Source organism: Macrobrachium nipponense, chromosome 36, assembly GCF_015104395.2.
Source record: "Macrobrachium nipponense isolate FS-2020 chromosome 36, ASM1510439v2, whole genome shotgun sequence".
NCBI classification, from domain to species: Eukaryota; Metazoa; Arthropoda; class Malacostraca; order Decapoda; family Palaemonidae; genus Macrobrachium; species Macrobrachium nipponense.
The window spans coordinates 32,707,912-32,734,474 of NC_087220.1; the positions used below are offsets into that span (position 1 = coordinate 32,707,912).

General features: G+C 41.3%; 2 protein-coding genes across 8 annotated transcripts in view; one reads left to right on the forward strand and one right to left on the reverse strand.

Annotated features, from left to right (window-relative positions):
- Positions 1 to 17,113, forward strand: part of LOC135203566 (activator of 90 kDa heat shock protein ATPase homolog 1-like) — a 47,396-nt gene extending 30,283 nt beyond the window's left edge. Inside the window, exons 7-9 of one of the 3 annotated variants that reach the window (XM_064233313.1) lie at positions 12,656 to 12,757; positions 13,123 to 13,259; positions 15,364 to 17,113. In XM_064233313.1, coding sequence (XP_064089383.1) covers positions 12,656 to 12,757; positions 13,123 to 13,259; positions 15,364 to 15,451 — 327 coding nt within the window. In that variant the 3' untranslated portion in view covers positions 15,452 to 17,113. Of the gene's footprint in view, positions 1 to 12,655; positions 12,758 to 12,798; positions 12,873 to 13,122; positions 13,260 to 15,363 lie in introns of those variants that run through there. The other 2 variants (XM_064233315.1, XM_064233314.1) reach the window with 2 other exon arrangements.
- LOC135203565 (zinc finger protein 845-like) overlaps positions 17,080 to 26,563 on the reverse strand; it is a 372,325-nt gene continuing 362,841 nt past the window's right edge. For 4 of the 5 annotated variants that reach the window (XM_064233311.1, XM_064233309.1, XM_064233308.1 and 1 more), the window contains exon 2: positions 17,080 to 25,546. In XM_064233311.1, the coding sequence (XP_064089381.1) occupies positions 21,343 to 25,542 (4,200 nt within the window). In that variant the 5' untranslated portion in view covers positions 25,543 to 25,546 and the 3' untranslated portion in view covers positions 17,080 to 21,342. Of the gene's footprint in view, positions 25,547 to 25,671; positions 25,810 to 26,563 lie in introns of those variants that run through there. The other variant, XM_064233312.1, reaches the window with a different exon arrangement.

Genomic DNA, 26,563 nt, shown 5'->3' on the forward strand with positions numbered 1-26,563 from the left:
GCGAGGGATTAAATGCAGAAGAGTGGAAGACTTTAACTTCTTATTTGAAGAAGTTAGAGAGGGATATGGGTTAGACGTCTGAAAGGTGTGAGTTCAAGGCCTATTGAGCCTTTACTGATAATTATTCTAATCCTAATGATTATAGATTCTCCTATGTGTCTAATTCACAAAGTGTACTTTCGGAATCGGCTTCGAAATCGCCGATCTGAAAGCTACTATTCGAGACATGAAGTCCAAAATGGCGGACTTACAAGGTAAGGCTAGTGAAAGTGAGCATTACAGTGAAGTGAGTTCTCCCAGTGTTGTGGAGGGGGGGGGCGTTTGATCGTCCCTGCGACGCTCCCATGCCTAGACCTCTTCCAAGCTCCCATGCCCAGAGGAGAAGGAAAGTCGAAAGCCTTAAGGAGGTCGTGGGGAATCCCCAACGGTCAGACGTCCCTTCAGCAAGCTCTGTTTCGTGGCAGGCTGCTCAAGGGCGCTTTAGAAAAGCGTCCTTCGTGGTGTTTCTCATCCTCTCCCTCTCCCTCACCTAAACGAGGGTGGAAGGAGTCGGATTTATCGAGGCCTCTGAAACGTCATTTGAAAGAACCCGAAATTGATTCGAGCCCAGAGCGTTTCTCAGATGACGCTCCTCTTCTATTAAGAAGGCGAAGGTGGCGTCAGCGTCACCCGACGAGGACGCAGAAGTACCCTTTCCTACTTCTCCCCGATTGATGACGAAAGGCGTCATGCAGTTGACGTGGGAGAAGCTTCAAGGAAGATTATCATGCAGTACAAGAACAACTGGCCTCTCTGTGGGAGTTAGCGGCCTCGTAGGAAGGATCGTGCGCTTCCAATCAAGAAGTCTCGTCCTCTCTCCCTGCTAAGCGAAGAAGCGTCATGCAGACGTGAAGCTTCTAAACATATTACAGAGCTTCGGGTTCGAGAGCGAGATCGGTAGCTTACGAAAGATACGTAACGCCAGAGAGACGTGAGACGTCTTTTAGGACATGAAGCGTCTTTTGAAGCTGTTTTGGTAGACGCGAAGCTCCAACCAATATTTTGGCGCCAGTTAGGACGCCTTTTGAGAGCGGAGCGTCTTCCAGGCGCGAGGCGTCATCCGGACGTCAGCAGCCAAGTAAGCGGGAGTCGTCAGCCAGGACATTGGCGGACGAGAAGCGTTCATCCAGCGGGAAGCGTCTCTATTTATGGAGAGAAGCTGAGCTTTTGGCGCCTTCCAGGGCTATTAAAGCGGGGAAGAGGAAGGAATATCATTCCCTTAGCCCCTCTCTATTAGGAGTTTGTCTCCTCCAGAGGGAAGAACGTACAGAGTTGGAGCTGGAGACTCATTTAGATCCCGAGTTAGAAGTAAACTCGGACGAAGAATATCAAGGAAGAGAAGGACTGTCGAACTATAAAGTTTTGACTGCCTTGCTTCTAGAGGAGTATGGAGACGAATTGACTCCTGCCGCTCCTCCTTCTCCGCGCTCTCTGTTTTCGAGTGCTAAGACGAAGAAGAATCTTCGTCTTTTCTCAAATGAAGCCCACCATTTCATATGAAGAGGGCTCTACAATCCTTAGACTCTTGGATGAAGTCTAAGAAGGACTTAGTAAGAACGGTCTTCTGCATGCCTCCAGCGAGACTAGCTGGTAAAGAGGCATTTGGTATCAGACGGGAGAGAATATGGGTATTGCTCTTCCGTCTACGTCAGAAGCACTTTTCGACCTTAGTTGACGCTTCACGTCGACAAGGTCTGAACTCGGCACGGATTACGTGGGGCATTTCTGAACTGGACCATCTCCTCAAGGGACTCTTCCATGTATTGGAGTTTTCAACTTCTTAGATTGGTCGTTCCCTTGGGGTGATGTCCAAGAAAGCCCATGATTCTGAAGGAATCGAACCGAAGCCCTTTTGTGCATATTGTCTTGTATAGACAAAGCGGTGCAGGATGGCTCGTTTGAAATCTCCTCTTTGTTTGGAGCAGGTCTTCTAAAAAAGAGGACGGTATATGGGTGCCTTTTTAATCAAGGCAGTCTCCACACGCTCAGAGGGCAGCGCTGCTGTATTCGCCTTTGTCTGACTTTTTGTTCCCTTCTCAGTTGTGAAGGACATTGCTCATTCATTAACTGAGAAGGCGACTCAGGACCTTCTGACGCAGTCAGCAAGGAAGAAGAAGCCTGCTTCTACACCTGACAAGAAAAGGACCTAGTACATCGGTTCAGCCCTTTCGAGGTGGCCCTAACTCCCACCTCCAGACCTCCCGCAAGAAGGAAGGCTCCTGAGAAGAGAGGTAGGTCTGCCTTTCGTCCCTTTAAAAAGGGAAAATGAAGCTTCTCTCCTCCAAGCACCAGTAGGTGGCCAGGCTCCTGGGATTTGTGGAGGCCTCGACACTTATAAACGCAGAACGCGTCATCGTTGTCTATAATAAGGAAGGGATATCGTATCCCTTTCTTGAACACTCCTCCCCTAACGTCAATACCACGGGAACTAACAGCCAAGTACAAGGATCCTGTGCTGAGGGATACTCTTCGATCGATGGTGGAACAAATGTGGGACAAGAGAGCGATAGAACTAGTACTGGATCACTCCAAAACGGGGTCCCCGGGGTTTTACAATCGCCTTTTCTGGTTGCGAAGGCCTCGGGAGGCTGGAGACCATACTGGACGTCAGCTCTCTGAACAAATTTTGTTCGGAGGAGAAGTTCTCGATGGAGACTTCTGCTTCAGTCCTTGCGTCATTGCGACAAGGAGATTGGATGGTGTCTCTAGATCTCCAGGACGCCTATTTTCACGTCCCTCCATCCACCCTTCATCGAAGAAGTACCTCCGTTTTCCATGACGCGGGGGAAAAAGGATCTTTCAGTTCAGAGCCGTTGTGTTTCGGCCTGTCCACAGCTCCTCAGGTCTTCACAAGCCTGATGAAGAATGTGGCTGAGTTTCTTCACCTCAAAGGAGTAAATATCTCTCTGTATCTGGACGACTGGCTCATCAGGGCCAGATCAGAGAGACAGTGCTTGGAGGACCTGACGTTAACTTTAGATCTGATCAAAACGTTGGGATTGCTCGTGAACCTCGAGAAGTCGCAGCTGACCCCCAGACAGAACTTAGTCTATCTGGGGATTCGGATGGATTCTCGGGGTTTTCGAGTATTTCCTTCGCAAGAGAGAATCGCAAAAGGTTTGCAGATAGTCTCTCTCTTCTTAAAGAAGGAACATACGTCGGCGAGGGAATGGTTGAGCCTTCTAGGGACCCTTTCCTCGCTCGAACAGTTCTTCCCGCTAGGAAGACTTCATTTACGTCCGCTTCAATTCTTCCTCAAGAAGTCTTGGAGTTGGAAAACTGGACAACTGCGGACGCCTTTCCCATTCCAGTGGAGATAAGACCACACCTGGAATGGTGGTTGCCCCTTCTGGAAGAGAACAAAGGTATCTCTCTAAGGACACAGAACCCAGACCTAGTGTTGTACTCCGACGCGTTGGAGAAAGGTTGGGGAGCAACATTAGGCTCGAAGGAGGTGTCAGGCACCTGGGAACCAGCGCAGGTGGCTTGGCACATAAACTGCAAAGAGCTCTTCGCCGTGCATCTGGCTTTAAAGAGTCTAGAACCTCTGGTGTCGAACAAAGTAGTGCAAGTAAACGTAGACAACACCACCGCACTTGCCTACATTCGAAAACAGGGAGGGACTCACTCCTCGTTCCTTTACGAACTGACGAGAGACCTTTTGCTTTGGACGTCTCACAGGACATCTCCCTTCTGACAAGTTCGTGCAGGGAGTAAAGAATGTGGAGGGCGGACAGACTCAGCAGGAGGAACCAGGTCCTTCATACAGAGTGGACCCTACACGAGGAGGTGTGTCAAGATCTCTGGTCGCTGTGGGGACACCTCATGGTGATCTCTTCGCCACATTTCATTTCCAAAAGGCTGGCAGTCTTTTGCTCGTCGTGGAAGATCCAAGAGCTCTTATGGTAAGGACGCCTTCCTGCTAGATTGGTCTCGCGTAGACGTCTATGCTTTTCCTCCATTCAAAATCCTGGGATTTAGTAATAAAAAAGTTTGTGGCGTCAAAGGAGACGAGGATGACATTGATAGCTCCCCTTTTGGCGGCCCAAGATTGGTTCACGGAGGTGGTAGAGTGGATCGTAGACTTTCCAAGATCTCTACCAAGAAGGATGGATCTTCTCAGACGGCCACACTTCAAGAGGTATCAGCAAAACCTCCCCGCTCTCGCTCTGACTGCCTTTCGACTATCGAAGACTCGTCAGAGCGAGAGGGTTTTCTCGCGAAGTTGCAAGTGCGATCGCGAGAGCACGCAGAACCTCCACTACGAAGTATAATCAGTCGAAGTGGGAGGTTTTTAGAAGGTGGTGGTGTAGAACTAAGAAGTTGTCCTCCTCCACTACCTCTATAGCGGAAATTGCTGATTTCTTCTATTCCTGAGAGAGCAACTCATCTAGCTGTATCCACAATAAAGGGATACAGAAGTATGCTCTCGGCTGTCTTCAGGAATAGAGGATTAGATCTGGGCAGATAATAAAGATCTCCACGATCTCATAAGGTCCTTTGAGACTTCAAAGTCGAAGGAACCGGTCCCTCCGAACTGGAACCTAGACGTGGTTCTCAAGTTCTTTCATCTGAAAGATTCGAACCTCCTCATCTGGCTTCGTTTCGAGACATCACCAGAAAATGCCTATTCCTATTATCTTTAGCTACGGCAAAGAGAGTTAGTGAATTACATGCTCTGCAAGATAAAGTAGGTTTTCAAGGGAGACTCGGCGTATTTGCTCGTTTAAGACCCTGTTTTTTTTAGCTAAGAATGAGAATCCCTCGAATCCCTGGCCTAAGTCATTCGAAGTCAAAGGCATATCGAATCTCGTAGGAAGAGAGCGAAAGATCTCTATGCCCTGTAAGAGCTCTAAAGTTCTACATTCAGAGAAAGCATCAGATGGAGGCTCTAGACAAGGTCTTTGGTGCGCGGTAAAAGACCCCACAAGACTGATGTCCAAGAATGCGCTGGCATTCTTTGTGAGGAACGTCATTACAGACGCGCATAAGGTCTGTTCTGACGAACAGTTACGACTGTTGAAAGTTAAAGCTCATGAAGTGAGAGCAGTAGCGACGTCTCTCTCGTTTCATAAGAATATGTCGCTTAAAAACATCATAGATACGACATTTTGGAGATGCAACTCAGTATTTTGCATCTCTTACTTGAAAGACGTTCGTGTGACTATGAGAAGTGTTTTTCTCTAGGTCCGTTCGTATCGGCGGATACGATTCTGGGTACGGGAGCCGACACCAATCCTTAAAAGTATATACTTTTCTTCTTTTTAGATATGGTCTGGAGTCTCTTCGAACAATGGAGGACTTGGTTTAGCACGGGCGGCCGTCTATGTTGTTCAGTAAGAGAATCTTGTCATATCTAATTAGATGAGTATAATTTTTTTAGAAATTATGTATGTGTGCGTAGTGGTTTTTTGAGTTACGGTTGTTGTGAAGAGTTCGGGGATAACTCGGAATAATCCTTAGTTCTAACATATGGTTAGGATCAGGTGGTCGGGATGGTTGTGTGTGCTCCTTCATAAGGTGTATTGTCATATAATTGGATCAGCACCCATTAACAAAGTCCTTTCAGGCTCTGCCGAGTAAGCGGATAAGACCCCATCGGCAGACCCACAAGAACTCTTGGCCATAGATCATATATCTCGCTAAAGTTTCTTGAGGTGATGCAGACTACCGGGCAAACACCCACGAAGTCTACCACCTATCAGGTAGGAACCAAGTTTTATTTATACCTACAACATATGTTGTTTACCTGTCTATTCCATATAGTAGCTGTCTCTTACCCTCCACCGAAGGGTGCCAATCAGCTATGTATATATCTGACAGGTAAGTTGATTGTATGAAAATGATATTGTTATGTTACAATAAAGTTTGTTCATGAAACTTACCTGTCAGATATATATATAGCTGTATTTTCTGAAGTCCGACAGAATTTTAAAAACTTCCGACACACGCAGTGGTCGGCCAGGTGGTTAGTACCCATTCCCGCCGCTGGGAGGCGGGTATCAGAAACCATTCCCATTTTCTATTCATAATTTTTCTGTCGCTGGTGCTGAAAACACCTGTTTTCAGTACCTCCGTCTTAGGATTTTGGAAACTTCATTGCCGCTAAGTATCCTAATTGTCTTTTGATTTATTTACTTGGATTTGTGGCTAGGCATACGCTATCTTAAATTGATTTGAATTTGATTCATTTTTGCTTAAAATATCTGAATCTAGTTAGGCTAGTTTCAGAAGGGGTTGTCTGCAAAGATAGGGTGTGGCTACCGAAAGCTTCGGTAGATCCGCACTTGGTATGTACGAGGGGTATGGGTCTTCCTTCTTCGTTGAGATTTGTCATGTAAGGAGTGTGAGACTGTCTATTTCCGTAAGGAAGACGTATGATTCGTATGTACGCAATTATCAGTAAACATGTCTAATTCCGTAAGGAAGACGTATGATTCGTATGTACGCAATTAATCAGTAACAAAAGTCAGGGTAGTGAACCTGCTAACCTTCCTGTAGACTTTATTTTGCCTAACCCTGTAGTATGGCCTACGGGCTATGAATATGTCTACGAGAGGTGCTCGCTCTTCTTCATTGCTGTGAAGTGCTACTTCTGTAATTGTTACTCCTAACTCTGCAGTATTGCCTTCGGGCCCTAAGCAGTCTCTGTAGAGGAATTGCCCTTTCTCTTATACTCTTTCGAATTCGTAACTTAGAATCGAAAGTGCTTGCTTTAGAGAGTAAAAGTGAAGTGCAGAAGTGCAGTGATACCCCTTGTGTAGTGGAGGGTGCGTCAGATCGGCCTCGTTTCGCCTCTAGGCCGGGACCTCTGCTTGACTCCCCAGGACCCGGGGAGGGAGAGCATGTTGAGAAAGCCTAAGGAGGGTTACAAGGAACCCCACCGATCTGGCGTGCCTTCGGCAGTTCTGATGAAAATCCCCAGACTACCAAAGTGCGTGCGCGTGCACGAATCCTGAAAGTTTGCTTCTCGTCCTCCGAAGCGTCCTCTCCGTGCAGGGGTTGGAGCTTTCGAAGGACTCGCGCCCTCTAAATAGAAGCTTTATAGAAGAGGACGCTTCACGTCCTCTCTCTCTCTCGTTATGCGTTTCGTGAGAAGTAAGAAGGCGGCGTTCGCCTGAACTCGTGTCCGTCTTTCCACCGAGAAATACGTAAAAGAAGTCATAGTAGCAGGAAGCTTTTGAAGAGCGGACGCCTGGGACGCTCGGATGGACTCCAGGCGCGCGCGGGTGCACGCCAAGCGCGCTCCGCGCGCGCCAGTGAACGCCGAGCGCGCTCCAGTGGACGCCGAGTGCGCTCCAGTGACGCCGAGCGCGCCCCAGTGGACGCCGAGCGTGCACCGCGCACGCCAGGTGTGTCGCCTGGCTGAACGTTTCTGTTGAACTCTTCAAGCTCTTGTTTCAGATTTGGGCCTAAAGAATTTTTTACCTCTACCTTCGGTGATACCTTCTACCTCACCTGCAAAGAATGTGAAGTAGGCAGTGCTTCGGTAGGAAGCTTAAAGTGAACAGACAACTCTTCTTCGAAACCCAGCAAGACATCGGGTTTCGTGAATTCAAGAGGTCTCTGTCATTTAATATTTGCTTTTCGCATAGGTGATGGAGTTAAGGAAGATCTCGTTTGCTCTACCGCAACCTTTGCCATTCTGCCAATAAATTTAAGTTGCCACTACCGCAGTCAAGACTTTGCGATAAGGCAGTTACGGGTTATGTAACGCTCGATGTCCGGCACGTCAGGACTCTCGGCAACGTTCAGTAGGATTCTTGCAAAGGCACTCATCAAAAGGACGCTCTTCAGGAAAGCGCAAGACAGGACTTCCTTTGCCATACTGCCATAATTTTTAAGCTTTAGCAGGCATTAGTTGTGATACGGGAGAGGAAGCTGGTTGGAGAGTTTCTTCCTCTTCCAGGATAATTTTCCAAGCTTTTTAGCCCATCTGAAAGGGTTTTTCAGATGATAGATTTTGTTAGTTTCTAGTCGGACTACGCTGCCGATTGAACATCGTCGTCCTACTTGCCGTAAGCCCAGTCTCTTAACAGGATTCTTGCCCCTTCCTCGTTTGAGACGGGAATCGGAAAATTAAATGCTCGACTCCCTGGATTACGTGTTGTCAATTCAGTGACTTTCCCCCATTGACAATATACTTTCGTTTTGTCAAGTAAGTGGGGTATCCCCTCTTTGACAAAATATCTCTTTGTCCCGTAATGGGTTAGTTCTCCGACACACATCTCATTAAACTTGATATTGCGTAGCGAATAAGCTCTTATTGACAAGATTCGGAAGAGCTCTCATTCGTCATTCGCAGACTCGTACAAGAAATAGCTTGTAAAACTACGTCAATGAACGCTTATGTCCAATAACATAAGAATCTTGAGCTGACTGCTTCGACTGCTTCGATTCTCTTAAGTTTTGTTCATGAAACTTGCCTGTCAGATATGATGTAGCTGTATTTCCGAATTCAGCTATATATATGTCTGCCAGGTAAGTAGGAACAAACTTTATTGTGATATAAAATTTCATTTTTTGCCTTGCGTTATTTTACTTCTGGTTGGTTCAAGTCATATACGCTTGCTGTAGTTACCTCTTCGGATGGCACTGAGAGTCTATTGTCTATTTTAAGGACATTTAATCGTTACTCCCTGCAGCCTAACAGGAGTTTCCGATTTATCTTTTACCGTTGTATGGTAGTGTTCGACGACACAAACGCATCTATATTTATTTAGCGTTTTGTTTCGCTTAAATATACCAGCTTGAGAGTCTTTCTGCTCAAAAAATAACGGATCTATTTCTCGTAGAATAGGGTAGCTGGCAACCCAGACATAAAGTAAGAGACGACGTTCGTAAGCTGCTTGCTGCTGCTGTCACGCTGTCTGTCCTCCAGTCCACCGAGCCAGTATTCAGTACAGATCGTGCGGCTGTCATGCGCGGTAGGTTACGTCTCTCTCTCCTGCGGGATTGAACTGACTAACCGTATCTCTGTGCTGACGGTTACGTCTCTCCTGCGGGATTGATGACTAACTCTATCTCGTCCTACAATCAAGGACTTTAGCCTAAGATTGAGGGGATTTCTTACGTGAATGATAAACGTTGCATTCGTTTTGCCTTACTATGTTCAACAGAGTTATCTCTTAATCCTTTCGGTGCTCTTAGTTACCGCACGGTATGGAACTACGAGTCTACCGCAACATTGCAATTTTATTTGCTCTCCTGCTTAGGCAAAGCGCAGCCTTATTTAGGGAAGTAAGCATACTCGGGGAGGGAATGGATGACTTGCTTGCTGGGGACCATTTCCTTCCTGAAGAAGTTTGTTTCCCCGCGAATAGACTGCAATTCAGACCACAGTTTTTTGCCTAACCCGGGCGGAGGAAACCAAATTATTATTCAAGATTCTAGCAATGATTCTTGAAACTCCTCTCAGTGCGTCTATCACCTGAGGGGGTGGATAGAAAGAAGGTGCCGGACATCTGGATAGGTTCAGATGTCTTGGATCTTAATCTGAAAGAAGTAAAGCGATTCGGTAGTCCTCCAGTCCTCGAAACGAGTTTTTGGGAACCAGTGGTCCAGATCAAACTCTGATATTCCACAGCTCTCTCATATCTTAAGAAGTATCTTCTCTCGGTCCTTGTTCGAGTTTACGAGAAAGAGCCTATTATAACAACAGGCGTAAAATGTAACGATCTCTCCTACAGGTTCGTTACAGATTTGCAAAAGTCTGTACGAATCGTCTCGATCGACGGCAGCAACTATTCACTTGCGAGTGGAATCTTTCTTTAGAAGTAAGTTGAGAGTTGTGTAGACTTTAGGGACGCCCTTTCATTCTTCTCTTCGATATGTTTGAGGACGAAGAGGCGGCTTCTTCTCTGCTCCCTTATTCTCGATCCGGGATCGGTACCATTAAACGCCATCCTATGATATTGAACGGGGATGGATGTTTAGTCTCTTTTTCCCCTTTTTCAATCGCTTAGGAAATGTAATAGAGGATTTATGACGTCACAGGAGCGACAATGACGCTGATCGCCCCATGTTGGCCTTCAGAATCCTGGATTCACAGAGGTCACATACTTCCTAGTTCACTTTCCAAGGACCTTTTCCGAGAGAGTCTGTCTACTCTAACTCGAAAGGTACCTATAACCTCTCCGCTCTGAGTCTGACTACGTTCAGACTATCGAGAGGTGACAGGAATAAGATTACCGTCTTCCTTTTCCGTCTGAAGAATGGGATAAGCTGCAGTCACAACTATTAAAGAATATGCAAAATATGTTGTTGACGGCCTTTGGGCTCAGAGATTTGCGTCTGTCAAACAACAAGCCCTTCACGATCTTTGAGTTTCTGTGGAATCTCGAAACTCGCTCACCATCTACTTTTTGTCTCACCTGTTTTCTCGGAGTCAGACACTCGTTGCGAGATCAGCGACATATAGTAGCCCTGAGTTTCTTGTTGACGAAGTCAGTTGCGTTTATACACCCCCGATGATCGTGTAACATGAGACCAGGTTGGACTGTCAGGCATTCTTCCTTCGGGACTGAATCGCCTTTTTGCTCCTCTCTTCCTCTCCTGGCACCAGAAGCTCGAGTCAGGAGTTGATTCGCTGACGACGTTGGGTTGCGTTGATACACCCCCAAGGTTTGCTTAGATTGAATCGCCCAGGCAGTCCAGACACTCATCCTTCAGCGAAGAATAGTGCCTTATGGTCTTCAGGGTACAGCCTTGCTGTCCTTGATTCGTCTGACTGGTCAACTGGTCGGTCACCTGACTTTAGTACAGACGGACTGACTGTGCATGTCCAGATCGAAGCTTTCAATATGGAACTTAGACGTAGTCTGAAGTTCTTGATGTTAAAGCATTCGAACCTCTCCTACCTGTTAACTTTTTGCATGTGATCAGGAAGGCCTTCTTCTAACCACCCTAGATACGACAAAGAGGGTTAGTGAAATTTTAAGCCATCGTCACAAGTTTTGGCTTTAGAGAAGACAAGGCGGTGTGCTCTCTAAGCTTCCGTTGTGGCCTAGAATGGAAACCGTTTGTCCTTGGCCAGGAGCTTGGAAGCAAGGATGGCACAAGTTAGTGGGCAGGAGCCAGAGAGAGTCCTGTGCCCTGTCTGGTCTCTCAAGTTTTATCTACATAAAACTCAAGAAAGTCGAAGTCATTCGGGCAATCTGCAGTGTTCCGAAAAAGAGAGACTTGTTGCCCCATATCGAAGAACACCCTGGCATTGTGTTAAGGAGTTCTTTCAAAAATGCTCCTTCATTGTGTTTGCACAAAGATTTGTTTGAATCTTTTTATCTAAATGCTCACGAGGTGAGGGCGCGGCCTCGGAAGCATTTCAACAGAGCATGGCACTCAGTAAAACGATCCTGAGTACCATGTTTTAGCGAAGCAACTCTGTGTTCACTTCACACTCCCTGCGAGATGTGAAGATGGCATATGAGATCTGCTGCTCGCTAGGGCCATACGTGTCTGCAGACACAATCTTGGGGGCAAGAAGTACCACCTCATCCTATCCTGTAGGAAAATGGTTAGAAGAGCTCTTAATTTAGTTGATGAGTCGCCGACAACGGCGACTTCTTAACTCTTAGCCTTAGTTAAAACACCTTAACTTTGGCTAGGTTGGTCAGGTGGTGATAGTATTATATATATATATATATTTATTTTTTTTACTTCTTAGCCCTCATGGTATGGTCAATATGGTCTAGTCACGTCGTGGTGGGGGGGTCTTGCCCCTGTTGACAGATCATCTGGAGTGCACCAGCTATATAGGTCTCTACCTCGCTGGCAACTTCTAGTAGCACAAGCAGACTTAACGTGGCAGTAACCACGAAGCCAGCTATGCTAAACAGGTGAACCAAGATGTAAAATCATCTGCATGCATTTGTTCCTAAAATCCTTCTATTCTGTCCCTTCTCACCTCCAAAGGTGGATTCAGCTATATATATATCTGACAGGTAAGTTTCATGAACAAAATGATATTGTTATGATACAATAAAGTTTGTTCATACTTACCTGGCAGTATATATAATCAAGTACCCACCCACCTCCCCCTCAGGGGACAGTGGAAATAAAAAATTATGAATAGAAAATGGGAATGGTTCCTGATACCACGCCTCCCAGCGGCGGGAATGGGTACTAACCACCTGGCCGGACCCCCCTCCCCAAAACTGCGTGTGTCCGGAATGTTTTTAAAAATTCTTGTCGGGACCTTCAAGAAAAATAAAGAGCTTATATATATATCTGCCAGGTAAGTTAATGAAAAACTTTTAAACTTTAGTGTCAAATAACAATATCATTTTCGTACATACTTACCTCCTTCGGCATATATATACAATTAAAGGCCCACCCAGCCCCCCCCCCGCAGGAGACAGGTGGAAGAGAGAAAATATGATAGAAAACGGGGATGGTTCCTAGTCCTGCCGCCCAGGGCAGGCCGGTAGATCACCTGACCTACCTGTAGCGAGTGGTGCGAAATTTGAATTTCTGTCGGGGATGACGGAGTCTTAGCTATGTACTATATATCTGCCAGGTAAGTATGTATGAAACTTTATTGTAACATAACAATATCATTTTTTTTTTTCTCTATGGAGTAAGGTATAGGAAATTATGCTGTTCATATGTTTTTCAGATGGTGGTTGCATTTACTCACAGTGATGTTAAACTAGAAGTTGAAAAGGGTGGAAAATTTGAACTTTTTGGGGGTAATATTACTGGAGAGTTTACAAGTTTGGTAAGTGTAATTATGTACATGTTTTTCCATTGCTCTGTCAGGAACTTGAACGTGGACCAGATGTTTGGGCTTAGGTTCAGGATGTACTTCACATTTATGCAGGTTACTTTAACATGTAAATATTTAAAAATAGAGGCATTTTTATTACACATTTCAGTGATCTATAATGGAGAATATTTTAAGTTTCAGGTTGTAGAAGTCAATTGTCATTTGATCAGCGAAATGATAAATTATATTGCATGGACTTATGTTTTAACCATTAATAACTTCTTATGTATTAGATGTAGTTGGCATTTACATTTAAATTATATATTTTCCATTATAAAATCGCATTTTTTTTTATTTTTTATTTTTATTTTTACCAGGTTCCCAACAAGCGGATAACGCAAAACTGGCGCTTTAGATCTTGGCCTAATGGCCATTACTCAGAAGTTGTTATAGATTTGGTTCAGAAGGAAGACCAAACTGAACTCACCTTAACACAAACAGGAATCCCATCAAAGTAAGTGTACAGCTTCTTTACCTTACTGTCTCAAAGACTTGCTACAGTTCTTGACAGAATATCACGTAGAATTGCTTCAGATTTAGTAATTAAGAAAAACATGGTGAAATGAAGCTTTATGATCAATAGTTATTACTTGAATATTGTATTTACAAATTCATGGAAAATACAGGTAGGTGTAATCCATTGTTGAAGATGGACTCGAGTCACTGCACTTGATACTTAAGTGCACAGTTATTGTCAGATATTTCCAAACTGATGTGAATCTAATAATGAAGGTATAGTGATCCAAGATGGTTTGAACCCATGACTCTATGGTCCTCTGCATTTAAACTGTGGAGCCCACCAGTTCCTTGTCAATGTTATTAGGATAACTTAACCCTTAATGAACAGATATGCGCACATTAGTAGCAACCCTTAATGAACAGATATGTGCACATTAGTAGCAACCCTTAATGAACAGATATGCGCACATTAGTAGCAATACATAACAGGTTTTGGGTGGACGACGGAGTGACTTGTGCTGAGTAACAAAATTACGTGCCATCAATTTTGGGGGAATCAGTGGGAGAGAGGTGCCTTTACTTCTATAACTAAAGAATTCACTAATAGTAACTTTTAGAGTGGCTAGAATCCACTGGGCAGCTCATGAGAGATGGTATCTTGACTTCAAGGGAGGGTGTATTCCATGACGTCCATTTTTGTAAATTTCCTCATAAATATACCAAGTGGGTTCGCCTGTTGGTTTGTAGTTTCTATTCTTTGGTTTGGTGTTGTCAATAAATGTAATTTTGCCAAAGAAAAAAGGTTTGCAAAACGAAATATATAATAAACTTACATAATTCTAAAAAAGTTATTGCATCTTTGTTCTTGGTAGACTTACGTAAATATTTTACAACAAACATGCTCAGAATTTGTCACTAATTTTACTTCTTATATTTTTATAGTGTGAGCTGTAATTATAATTTTACAAAATAAATGTATTGGAAAAATCGTAACTAGGTAAAATTTATGATTGTATTGTAAAAGAGACCCCACAAGGTGTTGTAAATAGTAGTTTTCAACTTCTTGTAGAAGGTAGGAAAAGTCTTATAGGATTTTTTTCTTACCATGTGCATTTGCATAGCTTCCTCTTTCCATAGAGGTATTTGCTCTTGAATTGGCCATCCTCCAAGTTTTGCTGGCCTGGGGTGCTATATATTGACTTATTGCACCGTCCACTGAGGGTTAGAGAGTTTGTTGCAGGAATGAGAATGAATTATTTTTGAAAAAAGTAAACAATTGCCATTAGGAAAAAGAGAATTTGTTGAATGGAAAAATGAGAATGAATTATTTTTGAAAAAGTAAACAATTGCCATTAGGAAAAAGAGAATTTGGAAGAAAAGTAAACTTGTCAAGGCATTCAAAAGGTTGTAAAATATTGTGGAAAAGCAAACCAGAGGCAAGAAAGATGCAAAAAAAACCTGGCTAATACAGTATAAGAAGAAAACCAAGAGCAAAAAAGGCTAGATGGGGTCTTAGAAGTTTTTATGCTATTTTCCTCTTCGTGAGGCCAGTTGTCTCATAGATCAGCTCTATAAGAGTGAAGTATAGTGGACCCCCCCCCCCGCATTCGCGGACCTCTCTCTGGAACGTTTCCCCCCCGCATTATTTGCAGTATTTTTCTATGAGAAATATCCACAAATTCCTTTTTTTTTTTTTTATTTCATCATAAAATGCAATTTTTGTGATGAAACCAATTAAAAAAAACCAGGTATAAAATTTTCAATGGGTTTTTCTTGAGTTTTAACTAACAATATAGGAGGTTTAAAGCATTTTTATAGGGGTTCCAACTATTCACGGGGCATCTGGTACGCATCCCCCGCGAATATGGGCCGGGGACCATTGTATTTTATTCAGTTGTCTGGTTATGAAGTAGCACTCTCCCACCCCTTTTTTTTTTTTTTTCTAATCATGTTTGCTAGAAGATATGGGTAGAGAAGTAGTAATAATATTGACAGAATGCTGTGGTGCATAGCCAAGGTATGTAGGGGTCAGAGCATTACAATTTTTTGTTGAAATAAGCTCCAATCTTTTGACACTGAAAGATGGGTTTCTTTTGCAGTGACCTTGAAAGGACGAGAGAGGGATGGCGAAACTATTACTGGGAAAGTATCAAGAGGACCTTTGGGTTTGGTACCATGCTTATTTGAAGTTTGGTCTGGCATAAGCACCCTCGTTACATCAATTTGCATATGAAAGCCTGCACCAGCTTTCTTGAAGAGCAGAGAACATTTACAGTTTGTTTGTGTTTATATTTGACCGCTCCCACTACACACATCTGAACGCTTGACATCCCAGCCTCTGTTAACTACTTTGTTTTGCAGCATCCAGTGTACTTTGCAAATACCCAGTGGTGGAAAAATGTGGAAACTGTGAATAATTCAGTAATTGTAAAGTTACTAGATTTGTAAGTTTAAAAAGTAGCTTTCTGTGGTTTGTCAGGTATTAGTTTTTCTTAGACTTTTTAACTGCTGACTTGCCAGTGTAATTTTTAGACTGCTCCTTGCATGGCAGAGGTTCGGTTCGATTGTACCTGGTTTGCCTTGTATGGAAATGGAAGTTTGGTAACCTTATACACGGAGTATTGGATTGACAAACTGCAAATGTGGTCATTCAGTTTAATGCTTTGGTGGAAATCAAGATTATGGGACAAAGGTCTTCGTAGGCATTGGAACTCCAGGTTGAGCACTGTAGTGTATTTTTCCCCCCCTCAGGTAGCAAAAACAGGGCAGGCAAAGTTTGTTACTTTTGTGTACTTACAATCCTAGTTAATAACTATAACTATAAAATATTGTATGTGGCCTGAATGACCTTGCAGCCAGCTCCCAGGTACATCGTTAAGTTATGTACTTAGACATTTAGTTTTGGGTTGCAATAAAACTTGAATCATATGATGTTCAAATAAATTATGTACTTCCTTAAGGATATGCCTGACTTTTTATAAATGTTCTCTTAAGAAAATCTTTTTCAAAATTATTGAATTTTACAAAAAAAAAGAAAAAAAGAAAAAAAAACCAACTTGTTTCCTGTAAACTTGAATTTCTATTCTGCAGTGTCCATATATCTGCTGGAAAGGTTCTTTACTTTAAGTGGGTTTTTACATGAAATGTGAGTAGCATTCACCACCTTAATATTCGTTTGGAAGTACTGCAGGAGCTGAACTTTGAAGACCTTCACATTCACTCTTTTGAGGTGATTTTTCAAGAAACCCAGAAATGCTCTTACAGCAGAATGTAACTGTGTATTTGTCTTTTCTGAGGAAAGCAAGTTCTCGTAATGAACAATTGGTAACCACATATTCCCATTATAATATGGTCATTTGGTTTCGAAGTTGGTTTACCCTGGCATTGCATTTCAAGGTAATATTTTGTGATAAATTAGCTAGTTATTTCATATTGGCTTTTAAAAACTTTTTTTTTTTTTTGTAGATTTTCCATTGCAAGCTTATATATATAGTTTCCATTTAAGATTTGTAAATCTTTTGTCAGTTATGTAAATTTTTCATCAAATAAATTTTATTTATTTCAAAAATTTTCATCAAATAAATTTTATTTATTTCAAACAAACAGTGGTGTAATAAACTCGGTACAGTTGTCACAAAAAAATTCTAGTTAGTGATATGCCACATAATATAGGTCCCCAAAAAGGCAAATGACATCACATTGAGCCATTGAGTCAAATGACATCACATTGAGCCATTGAGTAAGGAATTTGTGTATTGTCCCAAATTCCAGATAGTCCACCGACTTTTAAGTTGTCCCATATACAAAAATACATATGACTTTATGACAAAATTTAATAAATTTAACTTTTTAAAACACACTTATTAGTACATATATAGTTTACAACATAATCATGGAGTAACAACATGGTAGACATCAAAAGACTTCACATAGTACATGAGTAGCCTGCAATATAACTTGTGGCTCTTCCTACTTTCTATGAGTCAGAAAACGACTAGGTCAATGGATAAAAGTCGCAGAAGCAGAGCCACTCTGAATGGCCAAGAACAAATTCCTTTGGATGGATTATGGAATTTAGGGCATAGCCCAAGCGCTGGGACCTATAAGATCGTTTAGCGCTGAAATGAAAGTATGGCTAGATGTAGAAATGAAATGAAAATGATAAACTGATGACAATCCTGCACTTGAACAGGACTGTACATCAGCAAAGGCCATTTTACTCTCCCCCCAGCATTCCGATCATCCAAAGTTATGAAAGATCGTTTTGGCCAGGGGGCCACAAATTCCTTTGTTAGTAACAGACACGACTGATTGCAAACCCTCCTTCTCCTTTCCTAAAATGATCTTGCCAATTTCTAGACCAAGAGGTTAGTTTATAGTTTGCCCAAACGTTATCTGATCAGCAGTGGGGGTAAGACAGCTGTGCTGCTGAAGTCTTTGAACCATTGGTAAAATTAATTTTACTTGTCTTAAATGTTACTCTGAATTTCTACCAATAAACATTTAAAAGGAGAAATTTGAAATCACCATTTTAGGAAAAAAAAAAAAAATCCAGTAAAATTTATGAATAAATTATCATAATCAACAATAAAGCAAATTACCTGCAATACACTTCTGTAAATCTGGAACATTATTATTTATGAAGCACCTGAACCATCATAAATAGAATTCCTTAAGCACCTACAATCCACCCTTACCAGCCGAAAGGGCAGCGGTAAAATAGAAATAGTTTGTTCCTATGAAATACTAATGTAATACTGTTTGTTCCTATGAAACATTGTACATCCAACCTTTGTGCTCTACAGTATATGAAATACAGATAATTTTTAAATACTTAACTCTCAATTAAGTAGCTTTTACTCCGGTGCCAGTGGTAGTTCAACGGGGAGAAGAAGAAGAAGAAAAAAAAAGACAACTTGGTTTTCTATGAATATCCGTTTACTCCCCCGCACCCCCAGGGGACCAATATATGCAAACACCTGTAGCCTATCTACTTTGAATGTGCACAGGTAGGGAGGGAAATTTATATAATGGAGATGTATTTAAGAGAAGCCTTGAATTAAGTACGTACTTATATTTTCATACCTCCATTATATAGCTGATTCCCACATTTGAAAAAGGTGGTGGGCCAAAGTGGAAATCAGCGGAAATCAGCCAGCCCTTTAAAGGGCACTTAGTACAGGCCTGACCGAGGAGGCGGGTTCAAACGACAACCCCGCCCCCCCCCCCAAAAAAAAAAAAATCTGGAAGTCCATATTTTCTGTGACTATCCTGTACTTACAAAGTAATAAATAATTTTTTTTTTTTTAAGTCAAAATATATAACATAAATAAAAGTAATATGCATGTTATTGTTAGCATATATCAATAAAACTGAAGAAATGTTTTTGAATTACCGTGCAAACTTTCAATATTAAAAATAAAATTCTGTTAACCAAAGTCAGTACTCTGAATAATATCCAATTGGGTAAAGAGGTATAGACCGCATACCCAATTTGTCTTCCTAATATAACTAAAATAAAATGTTCAAGTATTTCATCTTGTATATTCCTATTTATGCAATGACATTTATAGAAGAAAAGACTTACTGTGCCAAAAAACCTGCAGAGCCATGCTGGATAACTAACAAGTATATACATGCTAACAGTTATACTTCTCAAATTCAATACAGTACCTAGAAGCTTCCCATAACCCACAGCCAGGTTTGAAAAGCAGTACTACACCAAGAAAGGCTACCTATCGGCTCAGGACACAATATTACCAACCCAAACCAGAGGAATTAATGCTCTGCAATTATTGTACTTATTCTCCGCACCATGAAGATGAACTAAAGCAATCACAATGTCACTGAGTGACTTCCATATTACATCCAAAGATAAGTTTTAAAATTTAAACGTAGCCATTCCTACTCTTCGGAAAAACTGGTTTCCATACCGCTCAAGGTTTTATCCTTTCAGTGTAATTCCAACAATCCTTAAGACAATACTGGACCCCCGAGGGGTCAAATTCCCCAAGCCCTGTGACTACTGCTGTAGGTATGGGCATGGCACAAAACAAGGCAAGGATTGCCTGACTAAGATTGTGGCTCTCTCACTCTTTTAACTGTGTCTAAGGCAACTGTGAAGTTTCCAAAGAAACTTCCAAACTGTTCAAAGGGTCGACAAACGAACTCAAGAACTGCATACAGATTCCATGGTACAGAACATAACAGAGACCTGGGAAATTCCACTTTAACATCTTGAAAAACATCTAGATGTCTTTGTCCTCCGACAAGCCTATACCAAAGCCAACATGACCCTTCAGCCTTCAAGGTTGATGCAAAAAAAAAAATTCCTTATGCTTGAGTAACCACAGAAACCTAACCATGTTGTTTATAGAGGTATGTATTAGAGCTAGAAAAAAAAAAGAAAGTGGGATCATGATATACAGCCTGACAAACAACTGGTGTGGGCAAAATTGATTAGTAGATTCTCTCCTAGCACAGATCATGGTGGCATTACTGCAAGATCCCACCTTGGGCTCACCAGAACAATGGCCACAAAAGTCATTCACCTGTAGTTTGTGTAATTGTGATGAAACCTTTTATCTCTGTTTGACTTGCATCCACCACTGAAAGAAACTGGAAACCCAGCCTGGATAGGCAGACTTTCTAGACCTACCCAGGGAACAGCTTGGTGTGTCTGCCCATACTAGAGGACCTTCAAACGGTGAAGAAAAAACTGACAAAAGGATGACGCCCCTTAGTCTCAAACAGGTCCAATAACAAGGGATGCCCACAGCCTACTGTCTAAAGTCAACCTCTAGATGTCGAGTCTCTTCCACCAGTACCACAGTCAGTCCCCAGGCTCGGCGATTTATGGCGCCAAGTTTCTGTCAATGGCACCTCTGTCAGGTACGTAATGGCGCCATAATTCTCTTATTGCCACCTTACAGCACTGATAACGAAACTTGACCCATTACGGCACCTTAAGTCGCCGAATTTATGGGGCTGGACGAGCGCCATAAAACCGGATCGCCATTAACCAAGTCCGGTGATAACTTGGGACTACCTGTATTACTTATCTCGGTGACTAAGCACATCCATTAAAATTTCCATAATGAATAATTACCTCCACCAAGGTAATAACTCAGGATTGGCTGCTGAGTTAATATGAGTGCATTTGTCGAACTTCTACCTAATTTGATTTCATAGATTTTAGGCATACTGCCAAGCACTGGGGCAACTAAGGCCATTCAGAGCTGAAACGGAAATTGACAGTGAAAAGGTTTGAAAGATGTAACAGGAGGAAGGCCTCGCAGTTATACTATGAATCAATTGTTAGGAGAGGGTGGAAAGCAAGATGGAAGAAGCGAATATGAATGGAGGTACAGTAAAACAGAATGAAAGTAGTTGCAGCTAGGGGCGAAGGGAGCTGCAAAGAATCTCAAGTAATGCCTACAGTACACTGCATGAGGTGCATTGACGACACTGCCCCCCTACGGATAACTTCTACCTAAACCAGCGACAGAAGTAAACTCATCAGCTAAGGGGGTGGGGGGAGTAGGATAGAAGAGATATTGATAGAAAACAAAGTACTTTTATTTTTTATTATCTGCTGAACTAACTACCCCTGGCACAGAAGTAATAGCTAAATAATGGTTAGATAAAGTTCATTTGAAGAAATTTCTTTATATACCAGACATTTTCATTCCAAAATAAGAATTGGGTGGTAATGCACAAAACAGATCAGCTTTCTGGAAAAAGATGGAAAATCATGAAGAGTCAAAATAAAATGACTGGGATTTAAAGGTGATGTACAAGATGAGGATAAGATACACCCAGAGTGACAGCTACCAGAGGGCTTGTAAATTATATTAACATTATATAATAAACATGAAATATTTAACAGAACCTGCTGAACACAACTAAATACAAGTTCTCCGTTGTCCTAGAATAACTTTCTTATGGGCACTTTTCCATCCAAGTTGCTTTCTTAGTTTGTGAAGCTATGGTAAGACTATTAACCTGAGCAGAGAGAACATTTCTCAGGAAATCTATTCACAGTAAATTTCATTTCTAACAAAAAGCTATTGACATACTTAATACTTCATCCAGCCACTGACCACCTTTGCTTCATAAAAGCTGGCATAGGCTACATTTACATTTCGAATGACGACATACTTTGGAACATCTTGGCTCTCGTTATGAGTGGCAAGACAGTTCATCTCCACACTTCTCCTGAATAGCTGATAGCCTGAGCAGTTGGCATTAGCCACAAAATCACACATCTCTGGTTTAACAGTATCACATTTGTATGAATGTTTTCGTCTTTTGGACACATCACAGCTTTCTTTTGCAGTACTTTCCTCTCCTTCTGGAACGACCAGAGATTCATCGATTATGTCAGTATCTGACTGACTATAAATGTGTAAGTTTTGCTCCGGAGCATTGTCGTCACATTCTTTGGGCTCGGACGGTTCAGAATTATTATGTGATGCAGTTGAAGCCCTCTCTGCAATTTCTGATTCAATTTCAGTTTCACATTTATCAGAGGTTTGCCCAGATGTAGAAATCCTATTTCCACATTCAAAAGAAAGTTGTCTGGTCCTTTCTTTTGATTTCAAACATTCTCCTTCTTCAAGTGTTGTCTCAAGGCTGGTATTGTTAAAGTTGTCTATGCCACTCCCACTAGTGTCTGTCTGGTCATTTACTGTTTCCACTTCAGTTGATTTTGTAACTGTGACTCCCTTATCATTCTTCAACGTTCCTCCTTTTTCAGTAACAGGCAATGCATTACTTTCACTATCATCAATATCATCATCATCATCATCATCACTTCGCAGACCTCCACTCTGATTGTCGTCAGAAAAGTTTTCATTGTCACTGCTGAAATGTTCATAGTCGCCACTCAAACTCAAACTTTCATATTCAGTACATTCTATTTCCTGGGATTTTGGAATCTCTGGAAAGTCCAACACCACTGGTTGTTCATCCTCTGTAAATACTCTTTCCGGTAAATCTTCACTTTTATTTGCTTGAAATTCTGATTCTTCATTTTTATGTAGTAATTCTTGTTCCTCATCTTTAGTTTCCTGAGGCCCACTTTGTTTATCATTTACTTCCATTTTACTAGTTTTATTATGTTTTGCGACTTTGGCACCATTCTCATTTAAAGCCCCTTGTGCAGCTGTAATTTTGTTTGCTTGCACTTCTGCATTTTCAATTAATTCTTGCTCTCCATTGTCAGTTTCTTGATATCTAAGATTTTCTTCCCTTTCCCTTGTTTGTGATGTTTTGCTCCCTCCAAGCTCAGTATTTTGCCTATGATCAGTTACTTCTATTTCCGGACCAACAATTTTGATAGTATTTTCTTCAATCACTAAATTCATGGCACTCTCATTCCGGCAAATTTTAATATGCTCCTTGAAGGAGGACCTTTTGGAAAACAACTGTTTACAACGTATACATGTGAAAAGCAAGTGAGAGATGTTATGAGTTACTTTCAAGTGTTCTGACAAAAGATCTCTTCTTGTAAACTGCTTTCTACACACAAGGCACTCATTGACTTTCTTTTCGTCATCCTTATGAAACTTTTGGCTCTCGGTCTCAGGACTCTCATCTGCAAAGTCCTCAGGAAGTACATTTCCTCCCGGTGAGTCTTCCACATTTTCATTTCCAAGTAAGTCTGGTTTTGCACCTGTTTTGTGTAATTTATTTTTTCCATTATATTCCTTTTCTTGTGATATTATGTTGCCTTTAGGCTTTGTGTTTTGCCCTTCAGCTAATTTTGCTACCGAGTTGATGATGTTACCAAAAGTGTCTTCATTCCTGCAGTTCACGTCACTCTTACTTTGGCAAATTTCAAGATGCTCAACATAAACTCCCTTTTCCATAAACATCTGTTTACACTTCATGCATGTATGAATCCATATACTAGTAGTAATAGTTTCATGATTAGTTCTCATGTGTTTTGACCTTAAATACCTTGATGGAAACCTCTCCTTACATAAAGAACACTCAAAGGCATGAACAAACTTGGGTGACACTCGACAAGGTTCCCTCTTCTTCCTCAGTGTCACGCCTCCAACATTTGCATGGACACGTGTCATGTGCACTTTCAAGAAATAGTACGTTGTGAACACTGACTTGCACAAGGCACACACGTGAGGTTTGCTTTCCTGTATGTCAGGAAACTTGTGAATATCTGTCTTAGATTTCCAGGTGCTGGCTGTATTACTAAGGTCATCTATCTCAATCGGTGGCTGTTCTGACGGTAACTGATTGTTTTCCAAGGTATTTTCTTTACCAAGGGTGTGATTTCTATTCTGTCTGTCGCTTCTTTTGCCATGATTATTGAAAGAAAACTTTGCCATTGAGGTTCTATTGTGAAGTGGATTCATCTTAAAATTTTCATGAGAAACTAATATGTGTCTTACTAAATTTACATAGAGGAAGCATTCCATACCACATTTGTTACAAATAAATGGTTTTGAAGATCTATGGACATTTTTCATGTGATCACCAAAATCTTTCGGATTTTTGAAATCAACTTTACAATCTTGACATTCATGAGGCCCAAGTTTAAAATGCATTATTCGATGCTTCAAGTATTCAGAGGGTGAAGTGAAAGATATTTTGCAAGCCTTGCACCTGTTGAGAACTCTTCTCATTGTTCTTGATGAACTCTGCTTTAGTTTGACGCCTGAAGTGAGAGCCACTCTTCTTCCTCTTGTGTGAGTTGTGTAATGTCTTGCCAAATTAACTTTCATTCCAAAAACTCTATGACAGACGTCACACACGTGAGGTTTCCCCTCAACGTGCACAGCTGCTTTATGCTTCTTTAAAGCAGCAGCATCAGGAAATGTCTTCTGGCAGACTTCACATCCATTTACATTTCTATTTTCTTCATTATATTTAGGAGAATGTTCATTGCTTTCATTGATGCCGTCTTCCGGTTGATCACTTTCGTCTAATTTTTCTTTCACGTCGTGGGCTGCCTTCATATGCATAACCATATCTGTCTTCAAGGCAAAATCCTTCTTACACTTCTTACAACCGTATCTCCTGTGACTTTTGGAATGTCTGACGGGATCAAGTCGCGACGGAGCCTTAAAACAATAGCTACATAACAGACCCACAACTTTCTTTCCAACTTCCCGACTTTTGATAATATTTGGATGCATTTCTTCGATATGCTTCCTGTAATTAAAAGCCACCCTGAATTTCATGCTACATATGGTACAAGCAGCCACCCTGAATTTTATGTTACATACGGTACAAGTAAAAGGCATTGCACCAGCATGGGTCCTCATGTGGACCAGCAGAGGAGCTTTGCGACTGAATGTTTTATCACACAATTTACAGGGAAGTGTGTTAGACTCACTATTCAAACTCTTAGCAGGTAAATTGGCTGGACTCCTTGTGACACTTGGACCACTGTGTAATTTTGCATGGGAGGTCATGTTGTGGCTGTCACTACTTCTCAGTTGCAACACTTGACTATCTTCCTTGTCTTGGTCATTCAAATTTTCAGCAAGTGAACTGACTGAGCACTGCTCTTCACTAGCATCACACTGCTCTTTTAAATGTTTATTATAGTTGCTTTTATATCTGAATTCCATTTTGCACAATGTACATTTGAATGGTTTCAAACCATAATGAATTCTTTTGTGACAATGAACATAATTTTTATTACTGAATACTTTACCACAAATATCACAGGCACAGGGATTTTGAACTTTTGGTCTCACTGTCTTTTGTTGGTTGCTCATACCCGTGGCAGGTGGTTTTGAAAACCTTTTTCTAATGTTGGTATTCTTGTGCCCCTTAACATGATTCTTATAGCTGGAAGGCAGCCCATATTCTTTTCCACATATCGAACATTTGTACGGTTTTAAATTCAAGTGGAGTCTCCTGTGCACAGCCACATAATTTTTAAAACTAAATACCTTACCGCAGATATCACATGCATACGGATTTTTACAAACTTTACGATTTCCCTTCGCCTTGTTAGCAGATGAATTCACATGACGTTTGCTTGCTTCAGTATTCTTGTGCAATCTATTGTTAAAATTATGCCGCAACTCTCTTCCGAGTGACACAGAAGATTGACTCCTCCCACTTAAGTGCTTGGTTGACTTTTGATGTCTTATTAGGCTTTGTTCCCAAGAGTAGGTCCTCCCGCACACATCACATTCAAATTCCTTCTTGATGCGAACTTTCTGGTGCTTTTCTTCTGACGACGTTCTCGGACTACTTTCCACTCCAGCCCTCCTTTTTCTAATCAGAGTTTCATCCATTTCCCTGATGAAAGAAAAAGAAATAGAGCCTTAACCTTTAAACTCATGATAATACAAGCTTTACTCTTCAGAGGAAGACTCATTCTATACAGACTAACTAAAATTATTTGAAAACCATAAGAAACTTACAATAGAGCCACCCCACGAATAACAAATTTTTATTGAACGAGGGCAAATATTTTTGAAGATGTTTTTCTAACAAAGTAAAATTGATTTAGCAAGAATTTTGCTCATCAGCGTTGTTTCCCAATCGGCCGTGCGTCCAGGATGGTCCTGTGTGGCGGTGACATCACAAACGGCCAAGCTCACTAGCAGAGGAAAGTGGTATTCACAATACTATTGCAAAATAATTGAAACTTGTCAATATGAAAACAAAGCGCTCTTTCTCTCTCTCTTTTTAGTAATTCACTGCTATTTCTTATAATTGACAACTATTTACTATAATATTTTATATATTTTTTAACTACTGCACAGAAAAGTAAGCATAAAGAAATGTAACTGCATAACATTAAACCTTCACTGGTTAAAAAGTTAATATGTTGAAAAACTGATGAAATTACAATTATAAATGATAAAACATAACGTGTAAAAACTGTCTTAATAACCACTTACGGATAATACTAAAAAAAAATTTGATTGAATGTAAGCGATGTTACAGGAAATGCAAACCCTGCAAAAACATTGGCCTACTGACGAAGCTTATGAAACAGGAATGTAAACATTGGCCTAGTTACAAAACAAAATCATAAAAATTAATGACTGACAAGAAATGCATCAACAGTGACAAAATATTCATGCGTACTGAAATGATTTGTTTGATAATCGCAAATGTTTAGTAACACAACACTATATGCGAGGGGTAGTCAAAAAATGTTTTTAAGAATTTTCCAAGAAATCTTATATCAAATAAAAATGAGAAACTTGAAGACATTCTTGAGATGGTGTTTCTATCCATATAATCCTTGTCTAAAAAATCACAATTTTTTAAAGTAAATTGTATTTTTCCGAACTATACAACCCT